General features: G+C 43.6%; 3 protein-coding genes across 7 annotated transcripts in view; all 3 read right to left on the bottom strand.

The window, feature by feature from the left end:
* LOC147028874 (synaptic vesicle 2-related protein-like) overlaps window positions 1–9,216 on the bottom strand; it is a 172,088-nt gene extending 162,872 nt beyond the window's left edge. The window contains exon 1 of the mRNA XM_085879652.1: window positions 9,127–9,216. The gene's annotated coding sequence lies outside the window, so the exon portion shown is untranslated. The remainder of the gene's footprint in view (window positions 1–9,126) is intronic.
* LOC147028870 (synaptic vesicle 2-related protein-like) overlaps window positions 1–25,467 on the bottom strand; it is a 297,753-nt gene that overhangs the window by 14,128 nt on the left and 258,158 nt on the right. For all 5 annotated transcript variants that reach the window (XM_085879658.1, XM_085879653.1, XM_085879655.1 and 2 more), the window contains exons 14-15: window positions 13,272–13,353; window positions 9,127–9,216 (exon numbers count right to left, since the gene is read on the bottom strand). In XM_085879658.1, the coding sequence (XP_085735784.1) occupies window positions 9,127–9,216; window positions 13,272–13,353 (172 nt within the window). The remainder of the gene's footprint in view (window positions 1–9,126; window positions 9,217–13,271; window positions 13,354–25,467) is intronic.
* LOC147028873 (synaptic vesicle 2-related protein-like) overlaps window positions 1–25,467 on the bottom strand; it is a 460,702-nt gene that overhangs the window by 361,101 nt on the left and 74,134 nt on the right. The gene's annotated exons all lie outside the window — the stretch shown is intronic.

The raw sequence follows: 25,467 nt of genomic DNA, 5'->3' as shown, positions 1-25,467 counted from the left end.
GGAGAAGGGTGGCTGCAATTCCAATCAGAGCTGTGGCTAACGCAACTTTCTTCTCAGAGCGAATTTGAGCCAGCAGTACACAGATGAGAAAGGTTTTCCTGGTACCACTTGGAGCATCCAAACTGAACAACTGACCCCTCTCATTCCGCACCGAGTCGATGACTGCTTCATAAAACACTTACTGCTCCTCATTCAGCTTTGGCTGATTTTCAGTGACGTACTCTTCCAGTTATTGCACATTGTAGTTAGTCTTTTCTTCGATGATTCTCGCCTCTTCAAGTTGCTCCGTAAGCCCGCTTCTTCCAGGTGTTCTACACCCATCTAAAGTGCTTGAATACATCAGGGTATGTGATCTTCACATCAGTATTCTGGTTCAGCTTGAAGAACTCTGTGAGCTTTGTTTTCGGTGGACCATTGTTGACGATGTCATGCAGATCATCTGGTTGGAACAGGATGAGTTGCTCATCTTCCAAATGAATTGGGAGCTTCTGCACGGGAGGCTTCATTTGCTGGATGGGGAACTCGTACAGGCGCCAGTAAGCTTCAGATGCACTGATGTATCTCACATCCACAAAACACTATTTAATCGTTCGTGATATCTGTTTCTTCTCCATTGGTCAGCTTTATGATAACGGTCGCTGTTCTTGGTCAAATATTTGTAGATATTCTTGACACTGGACACTGAGTTAAGAACCTCGATGTTTATGTGGGCGTTGTATTTCAAGGACAGCAGCGGATGGAAGGGCACAATCCATTCGTTGTTGACCTCGATATCCTGTCCTCACACCTTTTTCTTGTGTTTCTGGCCACCTTGTGCTGGAGGATGGCACCGATAGACTGGATACGTAGAGTCCGTCATCATGGTATGCTCTACACAATGTTTTGAGAAGTCCTTGTCGCAATTCCATGCTTCTCAATATCGAGACATGCAAGGTGAACTCTGGTTTAGAGCACCACACAGACCGTGGATATTGTTGCGTGTGATTATCTCATGTAGTTTTGGGTTGATATTCAGATCAGGAATCTCGGCTGACACAATTCTATCAATGTCCTTGGGTTCCCGTGGCTTGTTTTCGTAGGCAAGTATCAGCAGGATGTGGCAGTGTGGCAACCCACGCTTCTGATCCTCCTTCATGCCGAAGTCGGCCACCACTTTGCCCAGCATTCCACTCTTCAGATCCGCTATGAGAGATTTAAGCTTGATATGGAAGACGCGTACTGTAAGGTCAGGCCGGTCACAGGGCTGCTCACCTGGGAAAAGTGAGTTTGAGATCTCTGGCCATTGTGGGTTGTAAGTAAATGCCACGAAGAGATCAGGTTTACCAAGGGATCAGACGATGGCCATAGCATCTTGAAAGGCTTCAGCGTACCAGCGAGGAAAGCCATAGATTGATGGTGGTAGGATGATCTTTGTTCCAGCCTGCATCTCTTCTTGGTTATCTCAAGCATCCATCAGGCCTTGGTACTTCTCTGCACGGATAGTTTTCTGATTGTTCCTTACCCACCAAAATCGTGAAGCTTCAGCCTTGGCATATTGATTGCATGCTTACTGCTGAGCAAGTCGTCGACACCTCATGACTTGATTGAAATGTTCATCTCTGATCTGAAGGCGGAACCTTGCGAACTCATTTGGCGATATCGTTCCTCATCCTTTTGTATGGGGTATGTCGATATTGAATCCTTCTTCACCATGGGGGAACATCAGCTCATAATGAAGAGTATCGTAGCTCCGGTGCAGCTCCGTGATGGATTGCAGTCTACCTTCACGTTAATGGAGGATGACGTTCAAATGGTCGACATGCTCGCCAGGTATGATGACTGACACCTCACTTGCCTGTGGGAGGTTGTAGCATCGAACATGCTCACCTGAAGGGCGTCTTCTTGCATATAGTACCATGGTGATGTTGTTGTTGTCTGCTTCCATCAACTCAAGGGCACACTTTAGAGACTGGATGTAGGGATTGTACTGACGCAGCCAGTCTTGGAGAGTCTTCAGGATCTCAATATTACTGTTGAGCACTTTATTAAATCGCAGTCAGTTTTTCAGTTTGTCACTGTTGTGGAACCATATTTGAGCGAACGTCGGATGAGATTGATCATTTTCTGGCTGAAGTGGCCCAATATGATGGTAGACTTTACCTTGAAGCTTCACCATCCATGGGGCGGAATCCTGGCATGAAGTGCTCATTGATGCCAAGGCCAAGGCATTGTTGAAGTAGCGTATCTTCTCAATAAACTCCTTTCGGCTGAATAGGACTTGAAAATTTTCAGGGTAGGTATCGAGGAGATCGATTGCAACTTTGCCAGACTCACAGCAATATCCAGGTTGTTTGTCTTTCCAGCAGTAGGCCTTGCAGAAGGGGCACTTTCGCCTTGTATCGTACATACTTGGCAGATTGTGATATTGCTGCTTTGCTGGGTAGTCGGCTTCTTTGAAGTGCTTGACATCAAGCACAGCTCCAATCCTCCTCTTTTTAGTTTGTCACTTGAAGCTGGACTCTCCTAGTGCTCTGGAGTGCAGCTGTGTTACGCTCTTGTTTACCAGCTCTGTATTCAGCAGACTGCCTGCAAGTGTGGTGTGCAGCTGTGTTACTCTCTTGTTTACCAGCTCTGTATTCAGCAGACTGCCTGCAAGTGTGGTGTGCAGCTGTGTTACTCTCTTGTTTACCAGCTCTGTATTCAGCAGACTGCCTGCAAGTCTGGTGTGCAGCTGTGTTACGCTCTTGTTTACCAGCTCTGTATTCAGCAGACTGCCTGTGAGTCTGGTGTGCAGCTGTGTTACGCTCTTGTTTACCAGCTCTGTATTCAGCAGACTGCCTGTGAGTCTGGTGTGCAGCTGTGTTACGCTCTTGTTTACCAGCTCTGTATTCAGCAGATTGCCTGCAAGTCTGGTGTGCAGCTGTGTTACGCTCTTGTTTACCAGCTCTGTATTCAGTGGACTGCCTGCGAGTCTGGTGTGCAGCTGTGTTACTCTTGTTCACCAGCTCTGTATTCAGTGGATTGCCTGCGAGTCTGGTGTGCAGCTGTGTTACGCGCTTGTTCACCAGCGGTGTATTCAGCGGACTGCCTGCAAGTCTGGTGTGCAGCTGTGTTACGCTCTTGTTCACCAGCTCTGTATTCAGTGGACTGCCTGCGAGTCTGGTGTGCAGCTGTGTTACTCTCTTGTTCACCAGCTCTGTATTCAGCAGATTGCCTGCGAGTCTGGTGTGCAGCTGTGTTACTCTCTTGTTCACCAGCTCTGTATTCAGTGGACTGCCTGCGAGTCTGGTGTGCAGCTGTGTTACTCTCTTGTTCACCAGCTCTGTATTCAGTGGACTGCCTGCGAGTCTGGTGTGCAGCTGTGTTACTCTCTTGTTCACCAGCTCTGTATTCAGCAGATTGCCTGAGAGTCTGGTGTGCAGCTGTGTTACTCTCTTGTTCACCAGCTCTGTATTCAGTGGATTCAGCGGACTGCCTGCGAGTCTGGTGTGCAGCTGTGTTACTCTCTTGTTTACCAGCTCTGTATTCAGCAGACTGCCTGCGAGTCTGGTGTGCAGCTGTGTCACACTCTTCTTCACCAGCTCTGTATTCAGCGGATTGCCTGCGAGTCTGGTGTGCAGCTGTGTCATGCTCTTGTTCATGTTTCCGCTAGTCCTCATCCAGTCCAGCCTGCTTTCTTGCAGCAGATTTTTTTGACGTTTTCATTAACGAAGATTTGCGTTTGGGGGGCATTTTACCGATTCGCTGTGTTCACAGTTTCAATGTGTACATGGTTTCAATTACGCTGTCTGGTGTGCAGCTGTCTTGTTCACCAGCTCTGTATTCAGCGGATTCAGCGGACTGCCTGCCAGTCTGGTGTGCAGCTGTGTCACGCTGTTGTTCATGTTTCCGATAGTCCCTGTCCGGTCTAGCCTGCTGATTCGTTGTGTTCACAGTTGCAATTATACGGTGGTTATGACGTCAAGGCTGGGAACCAAAGCTGAAATTTGAAAAAAAAATAATAGGCCCATTTTACTCCAAGGAGTTCCAGGATTACACACCCAAAAAATGGTTGCGATCGGTTCAGCTGTTAGTACCTGGGAACAGACAGACAGACGGACGGACGGACATTGGTGAATTATAGTAAAGATGTCAGAAACTCTGTCTGAAATGACAACCAATACACATGACCTATAATGACCTGAAAAACCAGAGTGAAAAACAAATTGAATAAGTCACAATGGCGCTAAACATCTGTAACATTTGCCCACCAAACTACTTGCGTTATGTGCAAGTTTTTGTTGTTCTTTTTCACCTTGTGTTACCACCATGCACCTTGAGTGGGATAAGTGTGATGGTTGAGGGGGGAGCCGAAGTGTCCCAGATGCTGGTGTGATCCAAAGCAGTAATATCGTTCCCATTATATTACTATCTTAGTCTTCCATTGGAACTCGTAATAATTTCCAATCTTGTGAACATCACAATTCACCCCGCCACCCTTTCATTCACAATTTAACGTTCCTTTTGATTCTCACATTCACTTGGTTTCCATTGCCCTGGTCACGATGATATCCTCCTTCAAATGTGTTGCACTTTCACAAGCCTCACCCAGGCAAAAATAACATTCCTTTCCTGTCATAATTCTCTACAGACTACTGAAGTATATGAAAGTACAACTCTCATATACTATATTTGTGTGGCATTTTTGCTTTAAATCAAGGAAAGATTTTTTAATACCTCCACCACTAAAGGTTATGTTCCCCCCCCCCCCGTCTGTCTGTCTCTGTCTGTCTGTTTGTTTGTGAACAATACATCTCAAAAAGTTGTGGACGGATTTGGACGAAATTTTGTGGAAAGCTTGTATATGTAACAAGGCCGAAATTATTAGATTTTGGTGAAGAACCAAATCCAGATCCGATAATTTTTTTAAAGCGATTCTTCACAATGGAGAAATTGTGCTGAAACGATGTATAGCAGGATATCTCAAAAAAGTTGAAGATGGGTTCAGATGAAACCTGGTGGGTGAGTTGGTTCGGGGATGAGAACAAGCCGGTTATATTTTAGTTCAGGTCCCAATTCAGATCCGGCCTAACAGTTGGATACAAAATGCAAACTAATCAGCCTGGTGGAGGTATGCTCTCTATAGAGTGCCCTTCTTGTTTAAAATATAGATTCACATTTCAGCAGGACAATGATCCAAAGTATAAAGCTCAAGCCACACTCGAGTGACTGAATAAGAAGAAAAGAAATGTTCTCGAGTGACCCAAAGTCCTGACTGGTGAGAACATTTATGGCGAGACTTGAACATTGCACTCCATCGAGGATCCCATCAAACTTGGCAGAACTCGAGCAATTTTCATGTGAAGAATGGGCAAATATTTCACCATTTATCTCACTGTGCAAATCTGGAAGAGACCTTTCCAAAAAGACTTGCTGCAGTCATTGTTGCAAAAGGTTCTTCCACCAATTACTGACCTCAGGGGATGAAGATGTTTGCAACCAGTGAATTTTGATTTGAACATGTTTTTTTTACAGGCATTTCTATGATGAAAAAAAAAAACTTTATTTGGAAAAATTTGTTTTACACAATTCGTATTTCATCAAAATGTGGTTTTATTGGGAGGGGTGAATAATTTTGCAGGACATTGTAAATACTGTTTATGGAATTATGGCAGACCAAATTACTCGGTTAGTTTCTCAATCATGTAGTGAGACAGTTTCATAAGAATGATGGTATGGCTGAACACGAATCATAGAAACTCCTAGTTGTGATAAAAGGATATACACTCGACGGTTCAACTTGACAGATTCAGCTTCTGTTGCTGTAATTAATGCAATTTTTTTGACCATTAGTGGTGGTTTCATTATTTTTGTCCAGTTTTGAGGCTCGTGGAGGAGCTGGAGCTTAGTACGGATTAGGATGCAACAGAACAAAAGGAACAGTAGAAAGAGAGGAGGGAAACACACCAACAGCAGGGTTGAGGGACAAAATAGAAAGACTTGGACAAGTAAGAGATGTGGGGAAGAATGAGAGGGAGGGGAGGATGCATGGGGTGAAGAAGATGGATACAGAAGCAAACTGTCAGGAAGGAGATACTGGAAAGTTGGAAGGAGGAGGGCTTGGGGAAGGTTAATTGGAGTAGAAAAGATCATAGTTTTTGGATAGGGGATGATGTGAGATGGTGGTGAACAGCTGTCTTGAAGCCCTGGAGGGAATAATGAGATTGAAGAGACTGAGGAAGTTGGTTCCACATGTGGGAAAAGAAGGATGAACGAATGCGTGGAGGTGAGAAGTGATTTTAGATATTGGGAGTTACACCAGAAAGGGGTTCTCCATTGCAATGGTCACTTTGATATTGCAAGCAAATGCTGAGTATACTATTAATCAGTGCCATAAGGTTGTCATAGATCGATTTTCTGAAAAGACCGATTACAGAAAGGCAGACATTACTCAGGTCTCTGTGGAACTGAGGCAAGTACCTTCAGTTATCTTGTTGACATGTAATCAGGCCCGTCGCCAGGGCTCAGTATTAAGGCATATGAATATGGGGGGCATATGAACTGGATGGGGGGGGGGGCACAATTATAATATTTAATTTTTTGATAACCCAGTATGCTATTGTATTCATGCAGCATTGACACATCTATATTGAGGTTGCCGTCGCATACTAACCAAATTGATCTCAGCTAGATTTAATACGTTCCGATGTTTTTGGCCTAAAATTATTCGAATGCAGGAGAGCCGCAACAAACTGGCACATTCACAATGGAGATATTCAATGATTAGACAATTGGCACCAATTCAGGTGCACTTATACAAGGTGTTGTCAAGAATTGGCATTAGAAAATTAATATACCAGAGATACAATGACTAAACAGGGGAGGTTGGCACCAGAATCAGTGCACTTTGAAATAAGATACAGTCGGCTATGACCTGCGATCATCAGGTTAAACTATTAACAGCAAATACGACCAGCCTGAAGATACCACAAGGTCCGTATTTAAAGCAGTCAATTACACAGAGGTAAGGTTATGCACAAAGCACTAGATATGGGATATGCGAAGCACCAAACACAACATTTAACTTAAACATCAGAAGTACAAAGCAGCCGACCACGGCGGGTGCTGACCACAACCACAACCACAACCTTTTTCCTTTTCTTAGCCATTTTCGTATATCCATGTCTTTTTGTACTGCTGCCAGCTAGCGCTCTCCGTGACTCGTCCCTCATGACTCGTGATATTTGACGGTTCACGGTTTTATTTATTAAATGATGCATACACCAAAAACAGGTTTTATCTGCATAATTTGAAATGTAAGCACGATTGCAAACACACATATTTTTTAATTTTTATTAGAAAATTACTTTTGTAAGATGGAGGGTTGTGAAGGTCACGAATTTTGCATTATGCAAAATTACAAAAAACACGAATACGTGTTTTGCATTATTTGTAAAAGCTTAAATAGTTGGTTGTGAAGGTCATGCGGTGCATTTCATCTTTAATTCGGTAAATTTATGTCTTTTCATTATTCATATTATCATATTATGACTATATTACATTTATACCTAACTTACAACCAATCAGGTAAGCTGCTCAATAGGGTCTCCATATCGAAGACGCTGATTGGCTATTCCTTAAAACGAAATGATCCACGATATATATATATAACCACCCACAACATCGACATTCGGCACGAGGTCTTGCGGCTGTCTGTCGTCTTGGCTGCCGGCATTGGTGCTTGCGTTAATATCTTTTATCTTGTGGGCTTGGACTGTATTGTCTTGCCAATTACTTTTGTAGATGCGCTGGCAAGCACACACTTATCTCTTGACTGTTATTCAAAGAAGGATATTATTAAAGAAGAGTTTATCCAAGAAGGCCACATTATTCATCATGTTGAACATCTGGAATAAGGGTTTTAGTTCACACAGGTGAACTCTTAAACAGCAAGGAGTTCACAGTGGGCGCTCGTCCTGAAACACTAAGTTGTTCACAGGGTGCAACAGGGCATAAATGGGTGGCGTACAAGTGGGGGGGGCACCAGATGCGCCATGGGGGGCATTGCACCCAAATGCCCCCCCCTAGCGACGGGCCTGCATGTAATGCAATGCACATATTACTGAATCCTCCATTGGCACTTGTCAAAGTGTTCATGCCTCCTTCAAAATCTCCTTCACATACAAAGGAGATCCGTCGGACTTCTGGATGTGGTTGCTGAAAGCAAAATGCTGTTGGAATACAACGTGATGCCAAAAAACAAAACACTTGGGCATTTTGTTCCACCTTTTACATTCATATCCATCAACATCATCTCTTGTGTCCATCTTGCCTGTCTCACAACAGTCGTTACAGACTTTTGCCATGGTAACACCAGGGTGCTACAAATGCTAAACGCAGGCAATCCAGCCCTCTGTCAACCACTCTTTCCATGTTCCAATTTTCATCACATTGCAAAACAACATTCTTCTGACATAGCTGGCCAAACTAATGGTCTTGTACATCTCAGGTCGAAATGTACTTCAACAAGCCGTCAAACGATTTGGCATCACAACAGCTGAGACGTATTTCAATGGTCGTATCATATTTGCAGCGAGTCCCCCAACATGGGGTTATGCACGTTTCCTATAGAAATGTGAGACATATGCAATCCCGATTCATATTTTAAGGAATAAATCTGCCCAGTTTTGATCCACCATGCACGGGAAAAAAAACATCCAATCTCACCGATCATTCACCAAGACAATAGGCAAACGTATGGATTTTGTCAAGCCATAGAATGTCTGCCTCTATTTCACTCGTCGATTATTACATGTTACAGATTCTTCTGGATCACCAGAACATACGATTCATCTGACGGTTCCTCGACGGCTACCTTGTTACGACTTTTATCTCCTTTGAGTTTATTGACTTGCACACTTTCCTCACGCACATTAACACCTTCACATGTTTCAACAGGCGAGTCCAGTGCACTCATCGGTGATAGCGATGGGAGATGTGTACAAAATAAACAAACCAAAATTTTGAGATTGATCAATCGATAGATAGAAAAATAAAGAGGAGGAAGAGAATAAGGAAGAAGGAAGTAACATTAAAAAAGCCAACACGTATTGACAAGTAATACAAACGAGTTTAAAAATGAGGCTTTTGTTCTCGCCATGTACCTACCTGTGCAACGAAAGGTGTCAATATGGTGCCAAGTCGGCTGCAAGCAACACAGGTGCCAATGCCCAAGGCACGGATAGCAGTAGGATGAACCTATCCACAGACATGGGGTGGAGGTGGCGTTAGAGATAACAACAAACCACTCATCCATAAACAATAAGCCCCCACCAAGCTGTTAGCTTAAAGCCCCCACAGCGGCCCCCACACCACTCCTTAAAGGATTCGTGTTATAAAACAACTATTCAAATTTGTGATGTGATATTAAGTGAAATATCAAAAACATGTTTTGGACAGCAAACTGAAGAATTACATGTTCTTAATGCTAGCCTCTCTTCAGATTTGCATTGTGGCCCACAATGACATGCTCCATTAAGTGTGTAAACGTTGAAAATTTGCTCGAGACAAATTTGTATTTGGGCATTTTAATCTCAACATGAAGATATATTGGGGAGCAGATGTTCTGCATGCCTGGTGTTGGTTTAACAGTTAGGGTGGTGGGCTTGGGATCCTAGGATCCTGAATTCAAATCCCACTCAGCTGTTCAATTAATACCAGGTGGGGTTGACTCTGCCTGGCATCCTTCCAAGGTCGGCAAAATGAGTGCCAGCTTGCTGGCTTCCTGTGTCAGAGTGGTGACCCATCCAGAATTGTGCCCAATAGCCTCAGAGCCTGCTTAGGCAGCACCAACGCTCTGCACAGAGTATGGTCCCAATGGATGGATGGATGTTTTGCATTATTTGTAAAAGCTTAAATAGTTGGCATGATCTACCACCCCTGACCTCCCCTCCTTTTTCTGCCTTTTCTGCAACACACACCTCCCACTGCACATCTTAATGGGTTGTGAGATTTGCAATTCACAGCTGACAAATATTGCTGTCAAAAGGAGCGTTCCAATTTAATTTGGCCAAAGGGGCTGAGTACCAGAAATGAAAATTGAAACACCACCAATGCTCCTGTAAAACCATTGTGTACTTAACATACTTATTCTACAAAGGATATTTCCTGCATAATATCAAATCATCGTGTGAAGGGACTAAAACAGCACAAATTCTCCGTGAAGAGGGATTTTTTTTTCATGAAATAATGTGCAAACTTTGTGGGCAATGCTTTCAGCCTCATTTACACATTCTGAACTAGACAGAGAGCATACCTCCACCATTGCGTGAACAGTTTAGGTTTTGTATCAAACTGAAAGGCCGGATCTGCTTCGCCCATCCACGTTTTGAAACATCGTGCTATGTATAGTTTTTGGCCCCATCTCTCAATGGAGAAGAATCACTTAAAAAAAAAAATCCTCATAGCTGGATCTGGATTCGGATCTTCACCAAAACTGAATTGATTCCCCCTCGTCACACACCCAAACTGACCACAACATTTTGAGATCGTGCTATATATCGTTTTTGGCCGGATCTCTCAATCGTAAAGAATCACTTAAATTCTGGTATCCGGATCCAGATCCAGATCTTCACCAAAATGTAATCATTTCGTCCTTGTCACACATCCAAGCCGCCCACCAAATTTCGGCCGAATCAGTCCACAACTTTTGGAGATATCCTGCTTCCAGACAAACAGACAGAGACAGACAGACAAACGGGTAAAAACATAACCTCCGTCCACCTTCAGTGGCGGAGGTAACTAGAACGGTATTTAGTGGAGCAGATACAGTGTCTCGAGGAAGTCTACACCCACTTTCGAATTTTTCACCTTTGTTGCCTTATAGCCGAGAATTCAATTGCATTAAATCAGACTTTTTTCCACATCGTAACCCACAACTTCCAAGTGAAAAACAAATTCTTCAAATTTCAGAAAATTAATTAAAAATACAAAACTAGAATATCTTGGTTGGATAAGTGTCCACCCCCCTGATTTAATTAATACTTGGTGGAAGCACCTTTGACAGCAATTGCAGCTATGAGTCTGTTGGGATAGGTCTCTACCAACTTTCCACAACTTGAGTGGACAATATTTGTCCATTCTTCTGTACAAAACTGTTGAAGCTCAGTCAAGTTGCATGGGGAGCGTTGATGGACAGTAATCTTCAAGTCATGCCACAGATTTTCGATTGGATTTAGGTCGGGGATCTGACTGGGCCACTCAAGGACATTTATCTTTTTGTTCCTTAGTCACCCTCGTGTAGCTTCGGCTGTGTGCTTCGGGTCGTTCTCGTGCTGAAAGGTAAACTTCCGTCCCAATTTCAGCTTTCTTGCAGAGGGCAGCAGATTTTCCTCTCGGATTTTTCTGTATTTTGCTCCATCCGTTTTCCCTTCTATCCTGACAAGTGCCCCAATCCCTGCTGATGAGAAACATCCCCATAACATGATGCTGCCACCACCATGCTTCACAGTAGGGATGGTGTTCTTTGAGTGATGTGCTGTGTTGGGTTTGCACCAAACGTAACGTTTTGCTTTTAGGCTAAAAAGCTCCATCTTGGTTTCGTTTTACCACAAAACGTTTTGCCACATGGCTTCAGAACCTCTGGAGTGCTTTTTTGCATACCTCAAATGGAACTCAAGGTGGGATTTTTTTGAGTAATGGCTTCCTCTTTGCCACCTTACTGTACAGGCCAGACTTGGTGGAGTGCTTGGGATATTGTTGTCACATGCACACTGTAACCAGTCTTTGCCATAAAGGGAAGTAGCTCTTTCAAAGTTGTCATTGGCATCTTGGTGGCTTTTCACATCAGTCTCCTCCTTGCTTTGTCATCCAGTTTGGAGGGACGGCCTGATCTCGGCAGGATATCGGTGGTACCATACGCCTTCCATTTCTTAATGATTCTCTTGACTGTGCTCCAAGCAATATTGAAGGCTTTTGAAATATTTTTATACCCATCCCTGATCTGTGCCTTTCCACAACTTTATCCCAGAGGTCTTTTGAAAGCTCCTTGGTTTTCATGGTTGAGTCTTTGTTGTGAAATTCATGATGCAACAGAGGAAACCTTCAGGAACAGCTGATTTTATTCTGAAATAATCAGAATCACAACAATTTAACACAAGTGGAGGCTAATTCACTCGGTGTGTGGTTTTGAAGTTGATTGATTACACCTGAGCTAACTTACAATTACAATTATTGGGGTGGACACTTAGCCAACCAAGATATTCTCGTCTTGTATTCTTAATTTTCTGAAATTTGAAGAATTTGTTTTTCACTTGTCGTTGTGGGTTACGATGTGTAAATAAAGTTGGAAAAGTCTGATTTAATGCAATTTAATTCCAGGCTATAAGGCAAAAAAGGTGAAAATTTTGAGAGGGGGGTGTAGACTTTCTAAAGGCACTGTACCTCCATCAAGTTGAACAGTTTACATTTTGTATTCCACTGATAGGCCCGGATCTGAATCTGGAGCTTCACCAAAATTTTTTTGAAATATGTTGTATATCGTTTTTAGCCCCATCTCTCAAAAGTGAAGAATTACTCTCAAATTAAATAAAAACCTCGGATATAGATCCGGATCTTCAACAAAATCAAATCAATTCATCATTGGCAGATACCCAACCTTTCCACTAAGTTTTGTCTGCATCCATCCATAACCTTTTGAGATATCTTGCTCACAGGCAAACAGACAGAAAAGCAAAACAGACAGACAGGGGTGAAAACATAACCTGTTTCCCTTCGGTGGCAGAGGTTAAAAGTTTAAAAAAAACCCAAAAAACTCTTGGATCCAGATCTGGATCAGGATCTTCACCACAATCGAATCAATTTGTCATGGGTTGACACCCAACCTGTCCACTAAGTTTTGCCTGAATCCGTCCATAACATTTTGAAATATCATGGCAGATCTGGATCTTCACCAAAATGGAATAAATTCGTCCGCGTCACACACCCAATCTGTCCACCAAATTTTGTTCCAAAAGAGTCCATAGCTTTTTGAGATATCCTGATCACAAAAAGACAGAATGTCAGTCAGTCACAGACAAACATACAGACGGACAAGAAAACATCACCTCCGTCCACCTTCGGTAGTGGAGGTAACAAGAATGCATGTGAACAAACATGTTGAAAAGGTACTTTTCGTCTACATTTATCCACAGGGGGGGGGGGGAAATGCAATCATTTGGTGACTTGGCATGTGTGAATGTGCCACACCTTCGATGGGCATTCTCACCTGATGACAATTTGCAATCGTTCATTTGTTTGCATTTTCAGACCCTCACCTCAGGCGTGTAAACATAAAGAGTCATGAATGAAGCCAAAATCATTCCTCGTCCCACAAACAGCAGCACAGTTATCATCGTTCTGCAGAATGGAAGAGAACAAGGCTGAAGAGCTGAAGACTTTACACCTCAGAGGAAAGCACAACAAAATGAAGGCAGTAATTCTGTAACTTCGACTTTATGCTCACATCATACCTCATGGACTAACAACAAACTGTTTATGACAACAAACCACACGACATCATCACTTTAAAATCAACCGATCACCAATTGGAGATCCAGGGTCACGCCCCGCGTGTAAGGAGTCTCGAAGCAGCTGCAACGTGTTCAGTGCAGCGTCGCACACTTAATGCATGCGACAATACCCGATAGACTGCAAGCAAAGTTTTTCAACGCTATTGTCGTTTGATGCATATCATTTCCCGAAAGGCAAGCAAACATGTTCGAGTCGGCCAACGGTAAAATACATCTGCACAATTGTTTCACTGTACAATATTGCACAAGCTTGCAGGGGTGTGCAAAATGCTCAACCCACAACTGTTGAAGGAGTATGGGGGCTGAGATGGCTATCTTTGATTGCCCACCATTTCTGGTTATTTTTGTCATATCTACCAAGAATCCAGAGGGTCACCTTTTCAAATAAGTGTACCTCAATCTCAAAAAAATAGTTTTTTGGAATTGCATATGTGTGATGTTTCTTAAAGTCAAAATGTATTTGGTGGACATCATTGTCTCTCAAATATCTAGTTTATACTGAATCTGACTAAAATGTGACCTGGATGGTTATTGTTTAACTAAGGATAGTGTGTCCTTGCAAAAGTATTCACCCCCTACCAATAACGCCACATTTACATGAATTATGTTTGTACAGTCGTGGCCAAAAATATTGGCATTCTTGTAATTTTTTCAAATAACTCACAATTTTTTCTTAAAAGAAGTTGAAATTGACAAAAATATTTCGTCTCCACAATTCGTTATTTCACTGTTGATATTACAGAACCTTTGTGTTTGATTCAGAACTTAATATATCCTTTTAAATCAGAAAATAAAAAGAAATGGCGTTTAGAAAATTATTGACACCCTCAACTTAATATTTGGTAGCACAGCCTTTGGACAAAATAACTTCAGTCAAGTGCTTCCTCGAGCCAGGAATGAGCTTCCTCCACCTTCCTACTGGCTATTTGGCTCTTCTTGTGCAAACTGCTCCAGTTCTCCCAGATTTGAAGGGACCTTCTCCCAACTGCTGTTTTCAGATCTCCCTGCAGGTGTTTAATGGGATTTAGATCTGGACTCATTACTGGCCACTTCACAGCAGTCCAGCATTTTGTCTTGAACCATTTTTGAAGTGTGTTTAGGGTCATTGTCCTGCTGCAAGACCCATGACCTTCGACGGAGACCCAGCTTTCTGACACTGGGTTGAATATTGTGCTCCAAAATGCCTCCTTGGTAATCTCATTTCACGATGTCATGCTCACATTCAAGGTACCCAGTGCCAGAGGCAGCACAGCAACCCCAAACAATCACTGTACCTCCTCCATGTTTGATTGCAGGGAAGGTGTTCTTTTCTTTGAAGGCTTCATTTTGTTTTCTGTAAACATAGAGATGATGTGCTTCATCAAAAAGCTCTAATTTGGTCTCATCTGTCGAGAGGACATTCTCCCAGAAAGATTTAGGCTTGTTCAGGTATGTTTTGGCAAACTCCAGTCAGGCTTTCTTCTGTCTCAGCATTGGAGTCCTCCTGGGTCTCCAACCATAGAACCCCCTTTCATTGAGTTGGCGACAGATGGTGCAAGTTGAAACTGTCGTACCTTGTGTCTGAAGGTCAGCTCGAATATGTTTGGCAGTTGATCGAGGTGCTTTCTCCACCATTCAAACAATCCTTCGCTGCAATCTTCAATAAAGTTTTCTCTTGCAGCCACGTCTAGGGAGGTTGGCTACAGTGCCATGGGCATTAAACTTCCTGATAACATTGCATACGGTGGACACAGGAATGTCAAGGTCTCTGGATATGGACGTTTAGCCTTGAGATTGGCCATACTTGGCTACGATCCCATCTCACCACCTCAGCAATTCTCTGGGTTTCTTTCATTTCTCCATGCTCATTGCTGTACACAGTGATACAAAACAGCATGATGACTCCTTTTCTCTATTCAAACTGGTTGAGTGAGTGTTTTTTATATTACAGGCACCTGCAACTCACCACAGGTGAGTTTAAATCCAAAGTAAAAAGAGAATCACCTGCTTGAAATCTAGTTCTTTCTAACAACTTCTAAAAGGTGCCAACAATATTGTCTAGGCCATTTTAGGATTTCTGTGTGGAATAAGCTAAGATTTGGTAATTTTTTCAGCTTTTTTTTGTTTTGTTCCACTGCAAACCAAATAAATACATTTGTGGATACCAAAATATTTTATAATTTCAACAATTTTTAAAGAAAAAAAAATGGTGCATTGTTTGAAAAAAGTGCAAGGGTGCCAATATTTTTGGCCATGACTGTGTGGAAACAATTTTTTGAAATGAACTTTTAAAATCATAACTGAAGAGATCAAACCAAACTGTTATAGTTGAAGGAGGTTACATGTCAGGAATACCTGCAAAAAACTTGTACAAATTAAAATTCACTGGTTCCAAAAGTATTCAGCCACTTCGGTCAGAACTTGGTGGAATCACCTTTTTCAGCAATGACTGCTCTGAGTCTTTTGGGGTAGGTCTCTGCAATCTTTAATTCTCGCCATAAATGTTCAATTGGGTTCAAGTCAGGACTTTGACTCGGCTACTCAAGAACACTTATTTTCATCTTATTCAGCCACTCCAGTGTGATTTTAGCTTTGTGTATTGGATCATTGTCCTGCTGACATTGGATCATTGTCCTGCTGAAATGTGAATCTACGACCCAGCTTCAGATTCATGGCTGACTCGAGCAGGTTTTCATCAAAGATTCTCCTGTACTTTGCACCGTCTATCATCCCTTATATCCCGACAAGACAAGCCAAGAATTCACAAGGTTTCGGAAAAGCGATGATAATAGAAAACCAATACGCCAAGGTGAACAAAGAATAGCCAAGATCTTGTGAAAAAAGCCAAGGAGTGGTCACACTGATTCAGAGGTAGAACGTGGAAGTGAAGATGGAGGTGTTAAAAATATCAAAATGCAGGTCACATTAACTACAGCTCGGTAGGTTTTGCTTTTTGTTTAACTGACAGTTTATAAGGGAGGAATTTTGTATCAATTGATGAATCAGCTAATATATTACCTGGGCAGAAATCCCCATCATCAACTAGCACACTCTGACACCACAGGAAAAAAATTGATGTCAAATGCTTTGTCCCACCGTCGTAGGCTGAACGGGTGTAGTGTATGTTAAGAGATCGTCCCGCTTCATCCTTTCTCTGAATGCCATTTGTGTCCATGCCGTTTCCTTCGATCGTGTTAGGTGAGATGTCGATGTCCCACCCCAGTGGATGCGGGAAGTGGTACTATGGTAGAGAGGGGGCGGGGGTGGTGGTGGGTATTGTTGGAGGTGACAGTTGATGGGGAATTGTGGAGGATGGTGGAGGTGGGGACCCTGAAAGTTTTTGTGTTCTCAGTCAAATCTTCTCGGAGGAGTAGATGATGATGATACATTCATACTTTCTCTCCACCATAAATAGATGGTGGTTTGTTTGACTTGCAGAAATTTGTGCTGACAATGGATAATTATTTTCAGGTGCTTTTATGGTAACTGCCGGGCAGTGGAAAAAAGGTGTTTGATTCACCGCTCAAATCGCCCATGTACATGTACTGGTAGCTGTGTAGAGATGGTATTAGTTTCGGGCTATGGCTGTTTCTTCTGCTTAATCATGGGTATGGCATCCTCTCTCAATCGTGGTGGATAACCACAAGATCTAGCCATCTCTGTTGTTTCATAACGTGCTCTGTAACATGTTTTGATCACAAAAGCGAACACTGTGAAGGCCAAATCCACACTCGGGTATTTCCGACAAACCTCGTCCAATTTCTGGCAAACTTCGGGTCCTTTGTCCACTGGTGTAGCATGAAACCATCTCGGTTTGTATTACTATGCAAGCACCAAGAACGCATCGACTCGGCATATTTGTGGAAAATCGAAAATTATTCACCGTTTGTGTTAAATCATGCCGCAATGTAACCCGGAGACAGTACGGATCAGGTGGTATACTTCCATGTGTGACGTCACAACATAGCTAAAGAAGATGATTTTGACCTTTAATCGCAAATTTAGCTACTTTATAATTTGGAAATCGGACAAAGACATATCTATATTGCAGGGTAACAAAAGAGAGATTAGCGTCAAGGTGGTCTGAGCATTTGGGCTCCCTTTTAAGCCAACACCAGGCTTATAAAATACCATACAAATATGAATATGTACTGTTATGTGGAAGGGGGAGCGAGATCCAGAGAATAGTATGGATCATGTGATCGAGTTGGGAAGAATTTCTCCTGTATTAAGGATCTGTCAGGGGAAAGTAGTATATATTACAGTATGTGCAGATGGGACACCCGGTCAGAAGGTGGTGATCATAATCTTAGAACAGTACAGAGTAAGGTTGTATTTTATCCAACCTTCTGTATGGGTGAAGCCAGGTCGAGGACTTGTGACACCCGGCACTTTAATGAAAACATCGTGGGCAGTTTGGCTAGAGGACAGCAGGCCACGGCGGAGGGCCCTGCAGAGGGCAGAACACTTTCGTGAGGAGCTGCCCCACACACAGCAGGGAGACAATAATGGGAGCCACTGCACATAAAGGTTGGTCCCAGAGGAAAAAAAAAAGGCCATATCCACACATGCACACAAGAGTGATTGCATTTGAGACCAGAGGAGAAAGCATCCTCTCTCTGCTTGGCTCCTTGTCTCCTGGTCTTCTCATCACCATTGATACTCAAACTGCACTTCACCATACTGTCACCAACACGAGCCTGCATGACATCCATTACTCTGAAAAGCCTCTCAGAGTTCACAACTCTTCTTCCCTGTTATTTTTGACAAACTTCACTGCGTTACATGATGCCCAACAGCGTGCAAAGTTCCATACAACCGACAACAACAGGCTGGGGGCAGTCATACGACCCTCAAGAAAGGCAGCCTTGTGCTCCTGAAGAGCCTCATTCTCCACTGGCTGCCCCTTTGGTAAAGACCTACCCAAGTACGAGAAAGACCCATCAAGAGAGAATATTAAGCCAAATAGGCACCCTAATGTTAACAACCAGACCATCAGGTACACCCCAGTATTGCTGCGAGGCAGTGCTGAGCCAACACCCCCATCCCATTCCCGCAAGGGGAAGGGGTGGGGAACTCCTCCCCTCTCCCTCAACACACTGGCACCTCATTTGGGCAAGGCCCAAACCACTGCACGGGTCTCCAGGACTCGGAGGATTGGTGATTGGGGATCAATTCCCCTCACCAATTTCCACTGGTCCAGAGACGCTGAAGCTGCCTCAAGACGTGCCCTGCGACTATTCCTGGCAAAATTTGCCAGTGCTTTATGGGATCTGCACCCATCATTATAATGTAGTCCGTGGCCTGGCAGGTCGTCATTCGATCTCTTAGATCGTCTGCCGTCCCCAGGAAGCAAGGAACAGAACCGCCGAAGGGAGTGCGGGTCAAAGCATGATCAAATAGGAGTGGGGAAACCCATTGGCAGAGTCAGACTCTGCCTTGGCCTTCCATCCCCTCCAGCTGCTGCAGCCAGGGCTGGAACAAGTAAGAAAAATTGGCATCCCATCGGGAGGCATAGGTAAGCGAAGCCCAGGCCTGCCTGGTTTGGTGGCCAATGATGCATCCACACCTAAGTGATGCCAGCCCCCCACAAGGCATGAGCCCAAAGTTGCCAATTTGGTGAAGAGCATACAGGAGAAATCCACGGGATCTTGCCCATGAGGCTAGGTCGGAGTGAACCACCTAGAGCACCTCGGCGATTCGTGCAGCACATTCGGGGCACCATGTTGTGAGATCCCAGGCCGCAGGCCCGAGCAACGCCCACCAAGGGAAGTCTTTGCTCTGCTCCGCTATTTGTAGCCTAGTGCTAACCAACTCTTTGAGGTGGAATGCCTGGGCCCAGTGGCCAAATGACACTTCGCGCCAGTGCACCTCCACATACTGCGAGAGGGTCGAGGGCAGCTCTTGCTCTCGCATTTCCGACCAGGCCGAGAACCCCATCCCGAGGCATCCATTCCAGAAGAGGCAGACGCTCCATCACCCCCCAATCAAATGGCCTTACAATGGTCGAGAGGAAGGTGGTCGGCGGTAGAGGTCTAGTCCACCGAAAGGACAATCCGGGGGGCTTGGGAGTGGATGTGGAAGCATCAACCGTATTGCTCCATCATGGTCAACCTTTAGCACCTGCGCCAGTGCACGGTCGTTCTTCAATGAAGCAAGGACCTGTGTGCAGCAAGGTTGCAGAAGGGCTACTAAAGCTCCCGAGGATCACATCAACTTGGGCTTTCCAGCCCCATTCGGGAAGTGCGATTACCTTGGCCCTCAGCGGCATGTCAAAGTCCAGCTCCGAAAGGAATTCAGTAACTAAATATTGCAGTAATTTTAGTCACTAAATAAGTAAATATTGAATGCAGTAACTTTAATTATTTCCACATTAGCGGAGGTCTTTGGGCCTCTGCCTCAAATGGTCTGCTTTAGCTGACTCCCTAACACAACAATATATACATATACAGTATATACCCCAATGGAATGTTATGCTGGAGAGACAATGAGGAAAAGTTCTTGAGGTACACAAAATACTCCAATGATCCAGCATCTTTAGCAGCTTCTGACAGTCTGGCCTTACATCGGCCTTCTCATGGTGGAGTTTCACTAGCAGGTGTATTGGTGAAGAACTAATCACTGGCATCTTAAAACCATGAGACCTCTTCGCTTTGATAGGCAGTTCATCTCGAAGAAGGACACTAAATTGAAATATGCTGATCAATACTTTGCGGTTTCAGGTTTTGAATCCAAAGACAGAGGGTTTAATGAGGGAAAGGCAACAATCCTTTTCTTTCTGGCAGAAATGCCTTTTCCATTCGATAACCCATGGGCCATCCTGGGGCATGGTGTACTACCCCATTTTAGCCTCCCAATCAGTTTTGTGAAGTAATCGGAGCAGGTGGTGGAAGGCCCTACAAGCAGCTGGCACATATTGCCAGTGATGGTGAAATGGCCTTGATGCTCACCAGAGGATTCTATAATGGAGAATAATGGCAAGGATTAACCATGTAGGATGTGTTTTAATGAGTTGAACTGGCAAATATGTTGGGATGGAATCAAACCAGCAAGGAAATCCAGTCGTTGAGGGCACAAGAATAGAAGGTTATACTCGAAGCTTCTCAAAAGTCCACAGAATTGGGACACGGAATGCAAGGTCAAGGAATAAGGGAAAGGTAGATGTAATAAAGAGATATGGCCAAAATTCAGTTATTGTCCTCTCCAGAAAGTAAATGTAAATGGACTGGTCTGGGGCAGTTTCAAACTGATGATTATAAAGTGTTATTTTCTGGTCACAAAACGTGTAAAATAATGGGGTAGAAGTGATTTGCAATAAGGCCAAGCCTGGTGTTGGTGCAGTGGTTAGGGCAGTGGCTTGGGATCCAAAAGGTCCTGAGTTCAAGCCCCGTTGGGACACTGATTTAATACACCAGGGGGTTGACTCAGCCTGTCATCCTTCCGAGGTTGGCGAAATGAGTACCAGTGTACTGGGCCGGTGTATACCCCGGTTAAAATAGGTGTACCATATCCCTGTGTCGTAAGAGGCGACCAGGGTTGCGTCAGGAAGGGCATCCGGCGTAAAACATGTGCCAAATCACTATGCGGATCATACGGATGATCCGCTGTGGTGACCCCTAACGGGAGCAGCCGAAAGAAGAAGAAGAAGAAGAAGTGATTTGCAATAAGATAATGGTGTCAATACCAGGATACAATTCAGTCAATGGTGGGTTAATATCATGGACGTTGAAAGGACATCCAGTGAACACCACCGTCATTCAGATATACAGTATATGCTCCAACTTTGCGGCAGATAAAGAAATGGTGAAATAGCCTCTTGAAAGTTACAGGAATAGATGCCGAAAGGAGATGTTTTAATTATTATGGGACACTGGAATGCAAAAATTGGAGAAGCAGGAGCACCAGGGATTGCAGGAAAGCATGGACTGGGTATCTTAAATGAGCCAGGAGAGCAAATGCTGGAATTCTGTTTGGAGAATGATCTCTTAATTGCAAACATGTGGTTCAAACAAATCAAGCACAGACTGTACACATAGACTTCACCTGATGGGAAATGCAGAAATCAGATTGACTACATTACAATCAATAGAATATGGAGAAGTGCTGTGCAATCTGCCAATACTCTGCAAAGAGCAGACTGTGGGACAGATCGTGAACTCCTTGTGGCAAAATTACAAGTCAAAAGTGAGAAAGCGGGAAAAAACCCCCAAAACTCCAACCAGATATTACCTTGAAAACACATTATGCAATGTGCAATGCAGGTAAAAAAAACAAAAAACACTGTTTTGCAGAGCTGGAATTAATTAGCAAAACCAGACAAATTATGGTAAGAGGTTGAAGACATTGCAAAAGAAAAGGACAAAAAGAACATCCCAAAAGCAAGCACAAAGAAGGTGGCTAGATGTTTGTTCAGAGGCAATACATATTAAAACAGAAGAAGAAAGATGAAAACCCAAGGTGCATCAAGAGAGAACATTAAGTGGCTAAATAATGACTTCCAATGACAAGCTAGGGAAGCCAAAGAGAATTCTTCGAAAGAGGGATGCAAAGAGACATAAAATGAACCTTAGCACGGGAAGAACAAGAGATATGTTTTAAAAGATCAAAGATCACAGGAAAGTTTAAGTCGATCAATGGAGTCCTTAAAAGTAGAACAGGAAAAGACACGACAGAAGAAAGACAAGTGAAAGAAAGTGGGAAGGACTATGCGAGTGAGACAGTAATATGATGGTTACCAATGAAGAAAGATAATATAAGCAAGAACCAATAGTGATAGAATTTGAGGTATGTAGAGTTGGGAACAACCATGCTCTGAAAGAGCTGCCAAATTGAAAAGCATCAGGTGCTGAAGAAATTCCAACAGAACTCTTTAAAGTTGTAGGGGAGGAGACAATTATAATTTCAACAGCTCTTTTAACAAAAAAAACAAACAATGGATCATGCAAAGAGCAAGGGAATACCAAAGGAAGGTGGATCACTGTTTTATAGATTGCTAGTGAAAGTACCCATCCCCAGTGATAGAAAAAGCAAGCAAGCTTCCCAAGTGATGGGAAATGTTTAAGTTGATCTCCAAATTTAAATCATTTCATGGACGTTAAAAAGGTTTATTGTGTTACACTCTTGGTGTCACTCAGAGCCAAAGGACTGAGCTACTTATACCACCACCAGGAAATGGTGGTGCAACATCTGGTGGCAGAGGTTGGATTTGTCCAAGAAGAGGGCAAAATATCCTGCATGCGAAATACAATTTGTCATAAACATTATTCATGCCTGTTCTCCCGTTATTTCAAAAGTAAACCTTGAGCTTTTCAAACACAGCGCGGGAAGTGGCCACCGTAAACGGGAGACAGACAAATGCATGGGCAGACACCATGGTTCACAATATATAATAGATAACTTCCCTTGCAAGAAACTTAAACACAGAAAGAGACCATTTGGCGCATCAAGTCTGCACAAAGGTTGCTAACCTATGACAGCTTTTGTTGAATACAGTCAAGGCTCGTGTAAGAGCTAGAACACTGAACGGATGAGGATGCAACAGGTCAAAAGGAACAGCAGAGAGACAGATAGAGATGGAGAGACAGAGAGAGAGAGACAGAGAGAGAGAGAGAGAGAGAGAGAGAGAGAGAGAGAGGGAAAGAGAGCGAGAGAGAAAGAGAGAGCGAAAGAGAGCGAGAGACAGAGACAGACTGAGAGACAGAGACAGACTGAGAGACAGAGACAGACTGACAGAGAGACAGAGAGACAGAGAGAGACTGAGAGACAGAGAGACAGAGAGACAGAGAGACAGAGAGAGACAGAGAGACAGAGAGACAGAGAGAGACAGAGAGACAGAGAGACAGAGAGACAGAGAGACAGAGAGAGACAGAGAGACAGAGAGACAGAGAGACAGAGAGACAGAGAGACAGAGAGACAGAGAGACAGAGAGACAGAGAGAGAGAGAGAGAGAGAGAGAGAGAGAGATACACCAACAGTGGAGTTAAAGAACAAAATAGTGGGAGACTGAGACAAGTAATGGGTGTGGGGAGGAATGGGGTGGACAGGATGGATACAGAAGAAAACTTCTCCCTTCCGACATTCCTATCCCTCTCCTCTTTCTCCACCCTCTCCCATCTCTCCCCTACCCCTTCCCCCTCTCTCTTCTACCCCTCCTCTCCCCTACCCCTCATCCCTCCCTCTCTCTCCCCCTTCCCCTCCCCTGGTCCATGCTCAATCTTTAAAAAATTCTGCCACAGAGCGTTGGTGCCACTGAAGCAGCTTCCTGAGCAAGGGTTATACTGGCTAGTTTGTCATTGCTTTCCCAGCAGTAGTTTGGGCAGGAATTTGGCCACGGTGCCGGTGATAGCTTGCCGACTCTTTGCGAAGGACACCATGGGGATTTTTTTTAACATCCACCAACTAATGTCTGTAGACATGACACCCAGTTTAATGTCCATCGTAGGGATGGCACACACATTACTTTTTCACCCAGTCTGTGAAACAAAGAGATGACAGTTTATAGCTGGGTCAGGATTCAATCCCGGTCTGGACAGGTGAGATGCGAATGTGCGTACCTTGAAGTAATTCTGTCAGCCCAGGTCGTATCTCAATGCACTGGAAATAAACAAACTGCAATTCCATGTTGTATTTATTCGTTAAAATTTACTTTGTTTGGTATCATGCTTTTCTTCGAATTGAACATCGAGCTTTGCCTGCGTGCAGAGATTTTCAAACAGTGCCAGAAGCGGCCACCAAAAACGGGAGAGACACCAATGCATGGACAGATGCCACAGATCACATCATGTAATAGATTTGATGAATTTTTTTTTTTTGAGACGTATAAACAACAGTGCGTTTCTTATATTTATTGAAGTGCGTCAGACTAAACAGGTAAATAATGGTGAAAGGTGACACGCGCTGGATTTTATTTACCACTCTGGATTTCAATGTAACTATAGTCTCCCCAGTGATTTATTTAAAAGTGAAGTGATGGCCGGTAATTTGTTAAGAGTGAAGCAATTTCCAAAAGGTTTGGACTTTCGATGTTACCACCACCCCACCCCCAAATGGAAGATGGGGAGGGGTAGAGGATGTGGAGGGGGTTGTGAAACTGCCATGAACATACCCCCTAGTTCCCAACTATCATCCCACAAAGTTTGGTTGAGATTGGCCCAATAACTTAGGAGTAGTTAGATAAGAGAGGCAGACAGACAGATTTTTCTGCTTTATCTATATTTTAAAGCAGGAGTGCTGTCCGTCCGACCCTGAACTACTCCCTCAATTTTGGGGCTAGCCCGGCCAAACCTTCTGTGGATTGTTTTGGGGTCCCAGCGGATGTCCTAAGGTGGGTGGGAGGTTTCATAAACACCTCAATACAATTATGATTTTGACTTTCGATCCGGATGAAACTGCTCCCGATCTGGAAGTAAACAATCATGAGTTTGGCAGAACCATTCGCTGGTTTGATCATATCTTAATACAATTGTGATTTTAAGTTTTCCACCTGAACAACCCCGCTTTCATCCATTCTCAGGTGGGTGGGAGGTTTCATCAAATTCTCAATACAATTATGATTTCAATTTTCCATTCATACGAAGTGTTTTGCATCCACCTTTTCTTGCTGGCAGATTTGTTTGTATGGGTTTGTCAAGTGAGAACGGCATCTATATTCGTTTACCTCATGAGTGTTTGCATAAAGCGTCTCTATTCGTTTACCTCACCAGTGTTTGCATAAAACGTCTATTTGTTGACCTTGACTTCATGAGTGTTTACATAAAGCATCTATATTCAGATCCCTTAGACCAGCATCCTGAAAGTGCTTGCCAATAATTGAGAGAAAATCCATGACTGTGTGGAAATCACCCATCCCCAGAACAAGGCCTTGGAATGTAGAGGCTTGTTTCCATGTGATCTCGGCTGCTGTTACATATAAGGCTTGATCAAACACACACGATAGTGTAACTGCAGTTCTCGCATTATTTTC

The sequence above is a fragment of the Eptatretus burgeri genome, chromosome 4 (assembly GCF_056783735.1).
Source record: "Eptatretus burgeri isolate ZD-2024b chromosome 4, Ebu_testis_v1, whole genome shotgun sequence".
In the NCBI taxonomy this organism is placed as follows: Eukaryota; Metazoa; Chordata; class Myxini; order Myxiniformes; family Myxinidae; genus Eptatretus; species Eptatretus burgeri.
This window is presented reverse-complemented; position numbering and strand designations above follow the sequence as displayed.